Raw genomic sequence first — 14975 nt, 5'->3', positions numbered from 1 at the left:
CAGAATTTTGGGAAGCTTTGAGCGAGCTGTAGACCTGTATGTGTAGACCCTGAAGCGAGAGTAAGCCGGTCTCTCTTCTTTGGTTGCTAAAAGGCGTATGTAAGTACTGAATCTAGTTGCTGTAAAAATCTTAGCGAATCTCGAAATTCTGTCGCCAATATTGAATTGTTTTAGTAACGTTGTTGTGTAATAGTGCCATGTTTTAACCACTGATGTGGTATTTTTTCGTTTCTTAGCTGGAAAACCTTATTGATTGGTTATTTTAGGCAGGCCGCATCTTACGGTGTCGCCGTGTGTTTCCATCGCTGTGTTCTGACGTAATTGACCTTTCTGGCATTTGTTTTAATAGCTTGCAGTTGTTTCCACTTACTTGGTGTACTGTAGTTACGCTGTACTGTTTTTTTTATTGCCATCATCTATTTATGTTTTCTAACGTTGAAGTTACACATGCCTGTCCACTGTTGATCGCCATTGCTATTTGATTGAATTGTCACTGTATTGCAGCGTTTGCGACATTGCTAAATACTGATGTGTTGCTTGCTCTTTTTTTTTTAAGGCCTTAAAAGAACCACATGGCCAAGCTCAACCGTTTGGTGTCCTCTTCGCGGAGGAAGAACAGGAAAAGGCACTTCAATGCCCCATCACACATTCGGCGAAAGATCATGAGCTCGCCGCTGTCGAAGGATCTTCGGCAGAAATACAACGTCCGCAGCATGCCCATCAGAAAAGACGATGAAGTTCAGGTAATACGTTCTCAGCTTTTTGCCCTCCATTTCCTCCCACGTGCCGTGACTTCACGTGTGTGACCGTAGTGGCGAGAGCATGGCCTTTGCATTAGATTATCTTGCTTTTCAGCGCCAGCATCCTTAGTTGCAAAGACTGCGAACCTAAAGCCCAGAAGGCGTGCCTGTCGCTTTCTCGCGATTTGATGCGAAACGAGTTTCATCTGTGCGTACGCAATGCAGAGGACGAACTCGGAACTGCGTATAACACTGGAACCAAACTTCATCGTTAGTATTTGCTTTCGCGAATATTTTAACGTAACGAAATGTTCCACGAAATGCGTAATATTACCACCGGTCGGCCAACTACGCTCATTGCGATATTCGTATTATGACACGTGACACGTTCGTTGGCATGTTCGTGAAGGCATGGTATGACTAATCTGGTGGCCCAAGTAGGTTGTCTGTAGTCTGGCCACGTTACCTACTTGGTCTACCAATTTTCATACCTTAGTGATCCATTTCCTGCACCTTTATTAGTACTGCTTTAGGCATCATGGTGAATATTTCACAGCATGAAAAAGATGGACAAGGTGACACACACATGCTGATGTGTTATGTCTAATTCTTGTCCCTAGTTTTCTTGTGCTGTAAGACGTTCACCAAGACCCAAAACCAATTATTTACCGAAACAAGCCATTAAGATGCCTTAGGTATGTTGCTTTGAGCACCCTCTAGGTGCATTATGAAGTGATATAATATTTAGGATATGTGCACTGCAGAGTACATCCCTGCCAGAAATGGCTGGGTGCATGACGCACAGGTGCTGCACTGCAATGCTGCCACATCCTGTGTAAGGTTTGCCATTTCAGTCATATGGTAATTTGCAAATTGAAACGTACACTTCCCGGGAATCCCAAGTCTGGTTTATACCTTTATAATTCACACATCCAGTCTGAGAGCATAGGTAATATTTTTTTAACCAAATTAACTCTAACTTGTTTTAACCTAACCTAACCTTGCACCAACCTTAATCTCCATCCTAACACATGCTAAAAAAAATGTTTACCAACGCAAGAATTGCCATTCCCTAGGTGGTGCTGAATTGTCATGCACTATAAATACAAGTACTTTGGGGTGTGGATAAATAATGGCATTGAGTATGTGACAGAGTACGAAAAATATGTAACGACTAAAGGTAACAGAAGTGCAGCGATTATGAAGAGTAGGGCACTGTGGAACTACAATAGGTATGAGGTAGTGCGAGGGATAGGGGAGGGGGTAATGGTTCCAGGCCTGACTTTTGCCAATGCAGTGCTATGTATGAGAGCAGAGACCCGGCAACAGTTGGAAACTAGGCAACGTGGTGTGGGTAGGCTCGCTCTCGGAGCACATGGCAAGACGCCAAATCTTTGGGTGCAGGGGGATCTGGGATGGTCTTCTTTCGAGGGCAGAGAGGCTAGTAGCAAGGTAGCATTGAGAAAAATTGGGGAAATGTGGTGGGCTAGGAAGGTTTTCCGATATACACGAGGAATGTTGACACAAGGTGGAGAAAGCGAACTAGAAAATTGACAAGCAAATTCTTGGGCAGCAGTGAGGGGACAGGTAAGGAATCATCCGTCAAGCAAAAGGTTAAGACAGAGAGGGGTATGTGGAAAACGGAGATGCAAACCAAATTGGCATTATAGACATGCAGGACGTTTAAGCGAGAAATAGCCAAAGAAAATATTTATGATAACTCTAAATGAAGCTCATTGTTGTTTGAAGCCAAGACAGGTGTACTGCGGACTAAAACGTACCGAGCCAGATAACAGGAGACAGATTTGTTGTGCGGGGCATGTGGAGAGGGGGAGGAAACGGCTGAACACCTGATACTTGCTTGTAAACAACTTCATCCTGCATTTGAATGTAACGGGGAACTATTCAAAACTTTGGGTTTTAAAGACAGTGAAAGTAAAATAGACTTTGAACAGGTAGAAATAACTAAACGGAGGCTATCTGATTGGTGGATAATATCAATGCAAAAGTAAGAGTAAATATGTAGGTATGCATGCATATAGTACTATTCAAGGCTAGGTGGTGCGCGCCGCCACCGCCCGATTCAAAGGGTTGAGCCTCAATCATCCATCCATCCATTTCTGGCAGGGGCGCACTCCATAGTGTGCATAGCATCCTAATTTATGGCAGTGATGTAGCCAGTGTGCACATGTAACACTGCTAGTTAACTTTGTTTCAAATTGTGTTAGCATGCCAAGCTTCACCTCATAAAGTGCCTGGCTAGCTTTAGCAACATAGAGCATTGCAAAACCATTTTTGTGGGTTCAGTCAAATGTCTAAACACCAATATATATTGTCAACAAAGCTCTACACTTAAAGTGTACTACTACATGTGACACTTGTGGTATTGATATAGTCATGGTCTTAGGCATTTATTTTACCCCATACAGTCTGTTGGACTGTGCAGCATCATCAGTGTTCTTTCACTAGTGGGTCTTTTGTCACAGTATATTCTGGATGCATGGCAGAGCCCACTTTTTAATTTCACCAATTGTTTGTACTCTGCATTGCATCTGTATTTCATGAACATAGCAGATACCCATGAGGCCACCTCAGATTCAGCTGCAAATTAAAAGCTGTTCAAGAATGTAAAATGAATGTGCTGTGTCCACAAAGGCCAAGCAATATCGCAGGTAGCAAGAAATATGAAGCTGCATTGTCCTAATCCTACACTGAATTAGTCACTCGGCAAGCTCTCATTATTAAACACCCACAATGTCGAGTCAGCCCTATTAATACAGCTTTAGGATAGGAGCTCTCGTTAAGTTTTACGCATGGTGCAGTTTGCAACAGTTCCATACTTTAGTCCCACAAAGTGCAATGTATTGCATTTGGTTCATTTGATGCCTCAATTCATATTTAGATGTGATTAACTGAAAGCAAAGCCCACATTGGTTTTCGATATCTGTAGTGAAACCCTGGAGTGGTTACAGTTCTGGGTGCTTCAGCAAACCAATTACAAAGTGCTATGCTAATTGTTTACTGAAAATAAATTTAATTGCATTTCCTGCTTTTTCTTTTTGCCCCCCATGAGTATTTTCCATACTCAAAAATGAAGGTGAACAAGTCGTAATTTTGCTTGTCTTTTTGGGGTTAACAGAGCTTTGTGCCTACACTTTCGTGTTTTGTGCTTGGGCTACCACTACAGATAAGGTGTTAGTGTAAAACAAGAACAATAAATTAAATTCTGCTTAACTGTGCAACATCATTACTGATAATAGGTACTGGACGTTAGCTTTTCTGCATATATATAGTACAGTACAATATACAGGAACACGAGACATGTGGATAAAATTTGTCTGCTTCCTTTTTTGTGCGTGTATGTTGCGCTTTCATTTCTACCGATCTGGCTGAGGGTGAAATAGTAACATTTTGCATATAGTATATTGTAGGGCAGCGGTGGTTGCAACCCACAGATTTACATTACTATTGCAGCAGTGAACAGCTTGTAAGATGTGTGGTACATCAGCGTAGTGAGAGGTGAAATCAATGATGCGGTGACCTTTGCTTTTTCTTGCTATGGGCTATTTTTATTGCAGCTTCTTCAAAATGAGTTCATTCCAACTTGGCCAGCTTACAGTTCTGTCATCAACCATGAGATTGTAGCTGCATATTCCTTCTTGCAACTTGTAGCTCCTCTGTTTCCAAGTTCAGTCCCCATTCGCAGTCGCTGCATTTTGATGGGAGGCAAAATCCAAAATTATGCGTTTCAATTGTCGTGCTTGTTAAGGAACCCCAGGTGGTCAAAATTAATCCAGAGCCCTCCGCTATAGCATCCCTTGTAATCATCTGTGCAGTTTCGGGACCTCAACTCCTCAATTTAAATCCAGTGATCAAAAACTCGTTACTTGAAGGAAGAGCACAAAAAAAAAAAAGTTAAGCTGTGCTCGGGTGTTGTTGGGAGTAGCCGTACTACATCACAGTGTATTGTTATGTTCAAGCTCATGCAGCCAATTGTTCCAGCCTGTTACCTTAACAGACGGCGAATACAGAGTGAATGTGACATTCCCATACCCACTGCCAACTTTCTAATTCTTATAAAATCGTCGAGAGAAGGCAGCTTGATGCGGCCCAATAGCTTGATGGCATGCACTGCATGAAATTGGTGTTGGCAGGGGAAACCTCGCATCTGTGTGGTGTTAATTTGGCTGGGATTTGTACATTATGTGAACATGTGCAACAGTATGTTTACAGCTTCCGCGTTACACTTTTGCATTGGTGGATGTGCTATTTCTTTTGGCTATATTAAGAACTGCATAGGTGTGTGCACATATATGCAGCAGCAGCAGCTGGGGCAGAGTTTTATAGTAAATGGAGGTAAGACGCCGTTACTAGGGAATTACGGTGTGTGCTTTAGCTTTCTATACTATACTCAAGGGCTGGTTGGTATTTCATGCTGAAGTGACTAACGCAAGAGTGGACACGGGGCACAAAAGGGCTTACTTGTCCCTTTTGCCCCGTGTCCACTCTTGCGCTAGTCACTTCAGCATTTTATTTGGGTATTGTATGATTTTTGGTAGGAGCACAGGGTGATTCATAGGCAGGGAGCATGCGAATCAGGTTACCTTTTTTATTTATCGACATTGGATTCAGTGGGTAGGGCACTGGCAGAGGGGATGGCACCCTATGGTCATGGATTCGCGGAGGTGTTGGAATTATTGCAGAGCAGTAGCTACCAGATTTTTCCCAGCTTCATGAATTGTCAGTTCTGTGAGCATGTTCCCCCTCCGCCTTGTTTCATTGTGTTTTAAATTCCATACTATATTGAAATAGTTTGTACCTGCCGTAGTGGCTTTGGTCTTGCACTCCTAAATTGAGGGCGCGGGATCGAATCCCAGCCGCATTCCTATGGGGAGAAATGGAAAAATGCCAGTGTGCCGGGCACTGGGTGCACGTTAAAGAACCCCAGGTGGTCAAAATTGACCCAAAACCCCCCTCCCCCACTACGGTGTGCCTCATAATATCATGGTTTTGGCACACAAAACACCAGAATTTCATTAATTTTTAAATAGTTTGCAATATTCGATGGTAAGGTGCGATAGTACTGTATGCGAAAATATAAGTGGTGATACATCGAGTACAAACTTTAGTGATTAAAATTTATTGAAAGGCTTTATTTAACAAGACCAAGTAATGCCAGCGGCCCATTGAGCATTCTTTTTGTAACCCAGGGATATGTGGAAGCATGAGAACAATGGGTGTCCATTTTGCTCATGTGGCCTGAATCCAGCCGTGGATTGCCACCGAGAAGGCATAATGGAGAGAAGTTGCGCTGCGACTTGTGTAAGAGAAAGCTTATATTGAAAGGATAGACCACTCACTCTTGCATTTTCGGATAATGTGTCAGTTTTGTGACAGTGCAAAGCGTAAGACATTAAGAGTGAATCTACCTGCAACAATTTAGTTTGCTATTTCAACACCTGGCATAGCGAGATTGCATTTGCAATACAGCTTGCTTTGAGGATGTTTGTGGAAGGCATGGCTCTTTGTGCTTTCTCTTAGCAGCCATTTTGTATGGTGTACCAGACTGGTTTCGGCATTCATGGCCTTAAGGGCTTTGCTGAAGATTTTAAGGCGTTGTAAATTGTGAGATCGTCTTTTTCTATTTTTTATTCCCTTTCTCCAGCACAGGGTAGGCAGCTGGTACTTAAACTGGCTAACCTCCCTGTCTTTCCTCCCCTTTTGTCTCTCTCTCTCTCTCTCTCTCCCTCGCATGGTCTCTCGCATGTCATAATTGTGATGACTTGTTGCAGGTGGTACGTGGACACCACAAGAGCCAGCAGGTGGGCAAAGTGGTGCAGGTGTACCGCAAGAAGTATGTGATCTACATTGAGCGCATTCAACGAGAGAAGGCCAACGGTGCATCTGTCTACGTGGGCATTCACCCCTCCAAGGTGGTGATTGTCAAGCTGAAGATGGACAAGGACCGCAAGAAGATCCTCGAAAGGCGTGCACGAGGCCGCCAACTCAAGGACAAGGGAAAGGGAAAGCACACAGAGGAGAGTGTGGCCATGGAAACATAAATTGAAAAACCCCCCTATAAGCTGGCTGAATTGTTTAATAAAGGGTTTGGCTTGTCGTGAGTGGTCTAATTTAGTCAATGCTGGGATCAGATTTGTTTTACCTCAGCATGGGAGTCCATTCAGTCCTGACAGCTTAATGGTGCCTACATTCCTGTGTAAAATAAACTTGTTCCTTCGTGTAAGGAAGATACGCTTTCGGTCCTGACTTGCCTCATCTCTACATTCATTTATGTCAGCCTTTTATGAAAATCTAGTGATCATCATAGAATATTTCCATGTGGCTGGGGCACTACATCTGAAAAATTCCATACATGCTAGACCACTGATGACAACTACCTTACCTACCGGTCGCATAAAAAAAAAAAAGACTGAGAACTCATGAGTTACGAATAAGAAAGCATTAATGTCCAATTGAGTGGTGTGAGTAATGTCTGCATTATGCTCGCTCCGTCCGCCATGTAGGCTATAGTAGATTTCGCTTGTTTTGCTGTGTTCTTCTGCTCCCTTAGTCTGCAGGGTACTAGTATGGATGGCCACATTTTGCTACTGCCGAGGTTGCAGCCGTCAACAATGTAGATGCTTCAGACTCCATAGTGGTACGTGCTGCCCGAGCCAGTAAGCAGCAGCAGCCTGTGGTGCCAATGCCGGAAGCCACGGACGTTTCGCTACTGCCGAGGTTGCTGTTGGTGACGATGTAGTTGCTTCAGACACCATAGTGGTATGTGCTGCTATGTTGCTACCGGCTTTTAAGCTCCATCGCCCATTTAATGCTTCCGCATATACGTGATAATGCTAGAAACGATTCATGTGATTTGAGGTAAGCCTCGGCAGCAAACAGATTAGGTTGGAGGATGGCCACTGTGGTAGCTTCGTTGGTAAAGCTAAAGCTCTTCTGTCGGTTACTGCTGACTGCTGTGAATGAGCCTTAAAAAGTGGGTTCAGTGCCCACCAGCAGCAAGTTGTCCTTCCACTTTCCCAGTTCCTTATTTTAATTTCCCCTATGCTTTCTCTGGCTTCATTGTCTCTTCAAATCATCAATAACATATTCTATGTCCACTACAGGACAACTGCGCCTCCCTGCGATGTCCGATTACATCTGTCTTGCGCCAACCGATTCGAACCTTTTTCTAATTTCATTTTTCTAATTTTTCATCTAATTTCTATATTTCATTGCCCCACCTAGTCTTCTCCCTTCCTTGACTGTGTTTCCCTTGGCACCCATTCTGTGATCCTAATTGTCCACTGGTTATCTAACCTACGCATTACATGGCCTGCCCAGCTCCATTTTTCTCTTTGTCAATTAGAATATTGGCTATCCCCATTTTCTCTCTGATCCACACCATTCTCTTACTGTTTTGTTCCATCACTACGCACGGTCCTTAACTTCTTTTCGAGCTCCTTTGTCAGTCTTCAAGCTGGTGCCCCATATGTTAGCGGCGTTAGAATTCATTGATTGTACACTTTTCAATAAGAGTGGTAAGCTTCCTGTCAGGATCTGACAGTGTCTACCATATGCACTCCAGCCCATCTTTACAGGAGAAATTTACTTTTCGTGACCAGGGTCCCCTGTGAGTAATTGAACTTAGTAAACCTATGCTTTCACAGACTAGAGGCTGTCTGGTGATCCTAAACACTTGTTCCCTTGCCAGGCTGTTGATCATTATCTTTGTCTTGTGCATGTTAATCAACCCTACTGTCACATTCTCTCTGTTAAGATTTGCGATCGTTTGTTGCAACTCGCCCCCAGTGTTGCTGAACAGGACATCATCATCTGGAAACCAAAGGCTGCCGAGATATTTGCCATTGACCCTCACTTCTAAGCCGTACCAGTTTTGATTGACTCAGCATTCGAGATATTGTTTCTCCTTGCCTAACCCCTTTCTTCCTACTTGTGGAGAATCAAGGTAGCTGTGGAATGTTTGTAGATATTTTCCAAGATGTTTACGTAAGCCTCCTGTACTTGATTATGTAATGCCTCTATGACTGCTGGTATTTCTACTGAATGACATGCATATTCGTAATTATGAAAGCCATATAAAAAGGCCGATTGTACTCTGCAGATTTCTTGATTACCTGATTGATGGCATGGATGTGATCCATTGTAGAGTATGCTTTCTTGAAACTGGCCTGTTCTCTTGGTTGACTGAAGTGTTGCCCTTATACTATTGGAAATTATCTTGGTGAATATTTTATACAACACTGGAAGTAGGCTAATGGGTCTGCAATTATTCATTTCTGTAACATCTCCATTTTTGTGGATTAGTATAATGTTGGCATTCTTCTGTTTCTCTGGGACCCTTGAAGTCGCGAGACAATTTGAATAAAGGGATTCAAGCATGATTACATCTTGGCTTGACCTATGCCATGTTTTTTTTTCTCACTGATTTCATGTTGCGTCCATTTCTTACTGCTTCCTCAGTCTTTCTCGCATTATAATTTCGAATATCTCTTGCTTTCTCCTTGTTGATCAGTTTTGACAGTTCTGTGACTTCTATCTAATCTCTCGAGTTGGACACTTTCATTCTTTGTCGTTTCTTTATGAGGTCTTTCGTTACTTGGAAGAGCTTGCCTACTGTTTGCCTTGGTGCCTTACCTCCCATTGCTGCTTCTGAAGCCAGCCTAGTTACGGTTTCATTCATTACGTCTATGTCATCTTCATCTCTCTGTTCTAAGGCTGCATATTGTTTGCAAGGAATTTATTGATGAGGAAAAAAAAATGGCGGGAGGTAGTGGTGCAGGGTGGGTTCCTATTCCAAGACTCCAGTGGCCATCGCGACCCGCCCAGCTTGGTCCAGGAGGCCCTTCTGGCCCTAGAGGTCAGCAAGAGCAAGGAATGTGCACCTAAGTCACTGGCCATGACCATTGTTGCATTCGGCCCCCATCATATTGCAGCCGCTGAAGTGCCAGACTTCATTGGTCTGCTTTTATCCTTATTGTGTCTAGGTTGGCCTGTTTCTTCGTGACCAATAGTTCTCTCTTCAAATTGAGGTGAATCCTAGACCTCACTATCCTATGATCACTGCATTTTACCTTGCCTAACGCTACTACCTCCTGCATTATGCTGGGATCTGCAGAAAGTATTTCCTCAGAGTCCTGCTAAGCTAGCTTCACTCGAGAGTGCCGGTGTATTGTACATCACCATGGTCAATTTCCTGTGGCGGCCTGTCTGGGTCCAGTAAAATGGTTTTAACTAGAATTGAGGTTTATTTATCACAAATGGTGGGGATGGCAAGATGAAGGCTGTGTAACAGCTTTCAAAATTATAGTATATGTTACTAAAATATCATTGAGCGATGCTCAAGAGACGAGCCGCCGCGAGATCGACGAAGTTGGTCGGTGCCCTTGGCACAAGCGAGTGTCGGCCTAGCTGCCTGGCTCCAGAGTAAATAGCCTGTTTCGTCTGTGTCTTTCCACACGTAACAATATAATTGCATGCAATATATTGTATATATAATTGTATTATATTGTATAAATGCTTCTTTAAGTTTATTTCAATATGGTTAAAATAGATAAAGGAACTTACCTTTTACCCCCTCATTTCTTATCTCACAGAAGTTACCACTCTCTAAAAATAAAAAAATTATTTGTAGAACAAACGTCTTCAAGCACTCGTTTTTTCCACTCACAATATCACAGTGGAATCAGCTACCGCAGGAAATTGCTGATTGTCGCACTGAAGCATCGTTCAGAGCATTTCTGTTGAATTTATAGTTATGTCAACCTTTCTATTGTGTTACTTTTGTTCGATCAGTTCTGTATTTTATCGAGCTTATGTAACACTGTGTTTTCCCCGCTGCAGTAATGCCTTCGGGTGCTGCAGGTACTTGAAATAAATAAAGACTGGTCCCACCTCCCCGTGAACAACAGGCAGCAACATGGCAAAATATTCGTTGTAGATACTTGTGGCAAGATAAAAAAAGTTATATATATGTATGTATATGTGCATAGCAAGAGCAGAAATCACAACTTTGAAACTGTAAAGAAATACTTTTTAAGTTGCAAACAAAAAAGTTATCATTCACAGAAAATTTTGCAGCATCTGTTCTTGGATATATGACATACGTTTACATCGCTTAGTTTGTGTAAGTGTTGAGGGCAGACAATAGGAGAGTGCTTGAAAACCGTAATTAGTATGTGGGCGTGGAACTGCCCAGTGTTCAGTGTATGGATTTAGACTAAAAGCAGGATTCTGTTGCACGTTTGCAATGTTTCTGTTACCGTGAAATTCCGAGCAAACCCCCTACAATACCTAACGCTTTAATAAGTTTATTTCGTAAATATTCGGTTTGGCGGTCCCATAGCATCAGTTCAGAAAGATAACACCCAAAGTTTTTGCTGTAGTGGAGAATTCTACTTTCGTGTCATTGAGTGTGAGGCACTGAGCCGTTTTTTTCTTGGAGCAATTTAACTGGAGAGAGTTTTTTTACCGACCAGTTATATATTTTGCTGAGTATTTAATTTGCCAAATTTATGACTTCATCCTCCTCAATTGCTGAGAATAATAATTTGGTATCTGCGTAAATAATATAATTAATCGAATCATCAATAGTCACAATGTCATTTATATAAATGATAAATAGAAGTGGTTGCACTATGCTACCTTGAGCCACACCCTGCTTACTAAGTTTGAACGAAAATAATCTTCTATTTATTGATACACATTGCTTTCTGTTGGTTATGTAACTTCTTTTTAAGTCGCAAACTATTCTGCGTCTACCATAACAATTCAATTTTTCTAATAGTGTTCCATGGTTAACTCTGTTGAAAGCTTTTGAGAAATTTAGGAATACTCTCAATGTTAGTTTCCTTGTCTCTGTTTTTCAAGATTAGTTCTTTTTGTTCAAGAAGAGCAGTTTCAGTTGTGCAGCCCGACCTGAAACCATATTGAAATGGTGTTAAAACAATACTTATCAAGGAAAGCACTCATCCTAAGGAGGATACTTTTTTCAAAACCTTTTCAAATAATGGAAGAATTGAGATTGGTCTATAGTTACTTAAATTATCTCTTTCTCCACCTTTGTGCACCACAGTTACCCTTTCAATTTTCATATGATGAGGAAAAATACCAAGAGGTTAAAGACGTGTTGTAAATGTGAGTTAGGCAAAGGGTGAGCAGGTCAATAACAAAAAAGAATTGGTTGTATTTTTAATCCATGCACATCCTCACTTTTGGTTTGCCTAAAGTTTTTGAACACATTGAAAACTTCAATGTCATCAATCCCATGAAGATACAAAGAATGTGTAAGGGGACGGCAAATACATCAAGGCATCCCGATCATAAGCTCTTTCTACTATAGATACAAAATAATCGTTAAATTTGTTGGCTAGTGCTTCATATTTAAGAACCTCATTACCCACCTTGAGCTCTTTAATAGTACTGACGGATCACCTTAATGATATAACAAAATTGAGCTTATTCGACGTCTTTTGCACCAACAATACCACCAAACATGGAGTAGCAATAGTAATGTTTAGCTTGTTTTTGCAATTTAGTCAGGTTATTTTGGTATTTATTAAACTCCTTCAACGTGTCTGGGTCATGACTATTAAAAAAAAACATGGTACAGCCTATTCTTTTCATTTATTTTGATTAGCTTAGAGGAGATCCATGGTTTGCAAGTATGTTTTGGCTTTCTTTCTTCTTTTTTTTTTTAGGTGTCAACTAATATCGAGCCCCTCGGATCCCCTTATCCTTCTCACTCCAGTGGGCACTTTGTTTTTTTAAATGATACGAATTGCTCTTGGGATTCTTTGAAAAGGTTCTCGCCATGTCCTGAAGACATTTTTCGTATGCATGAATGTTGAATTCCGAGTGAAAAAATAAATTTTTTTTGCTTGAAACTAATTGAACGTGACTATTTTCATTTCACTGTCACCATTGCAATGGACGAAAAGTAGCCATGTCTGCAACAATAGCCAAATGAATGCTGTTGTGCGAGGAAACACATGTACTGCGCGAATTTCAACGCAAGGACGTAGTAAGGGACACGGACAAGCACTTTCAACTACCTTTATTCTTCGTTGCTCGTCAATATGTGTCCTTAAAGGTGTCTTGAACCATTTTGTTATCAAAGTAGAGAAGGGCATTTGAAATGAAATTTTTTTTTTTTTTTTTTCAGAAATGCTTTGCTGCAAAAAGTGCTTCAGTGCATTGAACAGAAGTGGAGTTATTGGCAATGAAACGCTGCTTCCTCTGCTCTCCCATTCCTTATTAAATGCCTTGCACTGCGAAGGCTACGGTGCAATAGGGTGGGCCCACAATTTAACACTCTGCCTTCTAAATGTCACCGTCACGCGCTGTTCAAATTTCATTTTGGATGGAAACTGCCCCTGGCAATCTTTAACACTCGGACTCTCTCGAGTGAGGCTAGCTTAGCAGGACTTTTTGAGGAACTGTCGGGCGTTGTTTGGGATATCATTGGCCTTAATGAGGTTAGAACTGGTGAGGCTTGTACAGTGCTGACTAACGGCCATGCCCTCTGCTATAGAGAACTTCCAGATAAGAAGCAATATGGGGTAGGATTTCTAATCTATAAGGACATAGCAGACAACATTGACGAATTCTACAGCATTAATGAGAGGGTAGCTGTAGTGTAATCAAACTTAATAAGAGGTATAGATTAAAGGTAGTACAAGCCTACACTCCAACATGCAGTCACAATGATGATGAAGTAGATCAGCTTTATGAAGATGTTGAATTAGCGATGAGAAAAGTGCAAATCGGTATACTGTAGTAATGGGCGGCTTTAATGCAAAAGTGAGGAAAAAACCCGGCTGGTGAACAAGCAAAGGGCAACTACGGCATTGATTCTAGAAACACTAGAGGAGAGATGTTGGTAGAATTCGTGGAAAGGAATATGCTGCGAATAATGACCACCTTCTTTAGGAAGCGTAGCATCAGAAAATTGGACCTGGAAAAGCTCTAATGGTGAAACAAGAAATGAAATTGATTTCACACTTTCTGCCAATCCCAGCATTGTGAAGGATGAAGTGTTGGGTAGGGTAAAGTGCAGTGATCATAGGTTAGTGAGGTCCAGGATTCACCTCAATTTAAAGAGAGAAAGAGTAAACTTTGCCAAGAAGAAATTAGCCTGTTTCTTCTCAGTAAGGGTAAAAGCAGACCAATTTAGGCTGGTGCTTACAAATAAATATTTAGGCTTAGAACAGAGGGATAAAGATGACACAGAGGTAATGAAAGAAACCATAACTAGGCTGGCTTCAGAGGCAGCAATTAAAGTGGGAGGTAAGGCACCAAGGCAACCAGTAGTCAAGCTCTCCCAAGTAACAAAGGACCTAATAAAGAAACGACAAAGAATGAAAGTGTCCAACTCAAGAAATCACATAGAATTCGTGGAACTGTCAAAACTGATCAACAATGAGAAAATAAGGAATATTCGAAGTTCTAACATGAGAAAGACTGAGGAAGCAGTAAAAAAAATGGACGCAGCATGAAATGAGTGAGAAAAAAACATGGCATAGGACAAGCCAAGATGTATGAATTGAAAGACAAGCACGGTAATAACATGAGCAATATCGAAGGTATAGTAAAAGCAGCACAAGAATTCTATGCTGACCTGTACACGATACCTCCATTCGAAGTAGTGATGAACAGGTTACATAGGCTCCTCTTATAACTAGCAATGAAGTTGGAAGGGCCTTCCAAGACATGAAACTGGGAAAAGCAGCAGAAGGTGGAATATCAGTCGATTTAATCAAAGATGGAGGGACATCATGCTTGAAAAGCTTGTGGCCCTTTATACGAAATGTCTCGCGACTTCAAAAATCCCAGAGAAATGCAAGAATTTCAACATTATAATAGTCCACAAAAAGGGAGATGTTAAAGAAATGAACAAGCCTACTTCCAATCTTGTATAAAATATTCACCGAGATAATTTCCAATAGAATAAGGGCACCACTTCAGTCAACCAAGAGAACAGGCTGGCTTCAAGAAGGAAGAAGAAGAAGGACTCTCATGGATGACATCCATGTCATCAATCAGGTAATCAAGAAATCTGCAGAGTACAATCGGCCTCTCTATATGGCATTCATAATTACAAAAAGGCATTTGAATCAGTAGAAATACCAGCAGTCGTAAAGGAATTAAGTAATCAAGGAGTACAGGAGGCTTGCGTAGATATCAACAGCGAATATCTCGGCCACCTTCGGTTTGCAG

The 14975-nt window shown here is 41.6% G+C and overlaps 1 protein-coding gene across 2 annotated transcripts; it reads left to right on the top strand.

Annotated features, from left to right (window-relative positions):
* Window positions 1-3: 3 nt before the first annotated feature.
* Window positions 4-6857, top strand: RpL26 (ribosomal protein L26). Of its 2 annotated transcripts, none has more exons than XM_065439754.1 (3): window positions 4-99; window positions 557-743; window positions 6533-6857. In XM_065439754.1, exons 2-3 carry the CDS (start codon window positions 573-575, stop codon window positions 6800-6802), a joined length of 441 nt encoding a protein of 146 aa, XP_065295826.1. In that variant the 5' UTR covers window positions 4-99; window positions 557-572; the 3' UTR covers window positions 6803-6857. The 2 variants fall into 2 exon arrangements, with proteins under 2 accessions (XP_065295826.1, XP_065295828.1); XM_065439756.1 differs by lacking the exon at window positions 4-99 and adding an exon at window positions 149-317.
* The last annotated feature ends 8118 nt before the right edge of the window (window positions 6858-14975 follow it).

This window comes from Dermacentor albipictus, chromosome 1 (genome assembly GCF_038994185.2).
Source record: "Dermacentor albipictus isolate Rhodes 1998 colony chromosome 1, USDA_Dalb.pri_finalv2, whole genome shotgun sequence".
NCBI lineage: Eukaryota > Metazoa > Arthropoda > Arachnida > Ixodida > Ixodidae > Dermacentor > Dermacentor albipictus.
Note: the sequence above shows the minus strand (reverse complement) of the source record. Positions and strands in the feature narration are given on the sequence as shown.

Coding starts and splice junctions, on each gene's coding strand:
- RpL26 (XM_065439754.1), top strand. CDS start 573: ATGGCCAAGCTCAACCGTTTGGTGTCCTCTTCGCGGAGGAAGAACAGG. Junction 744..6,532: donor GAAAAGACGATGAAGTTCAG/GTAATACGTTCT, acceptor GACTTGTTGCAG/GTGGTACGTGGACACCACAA.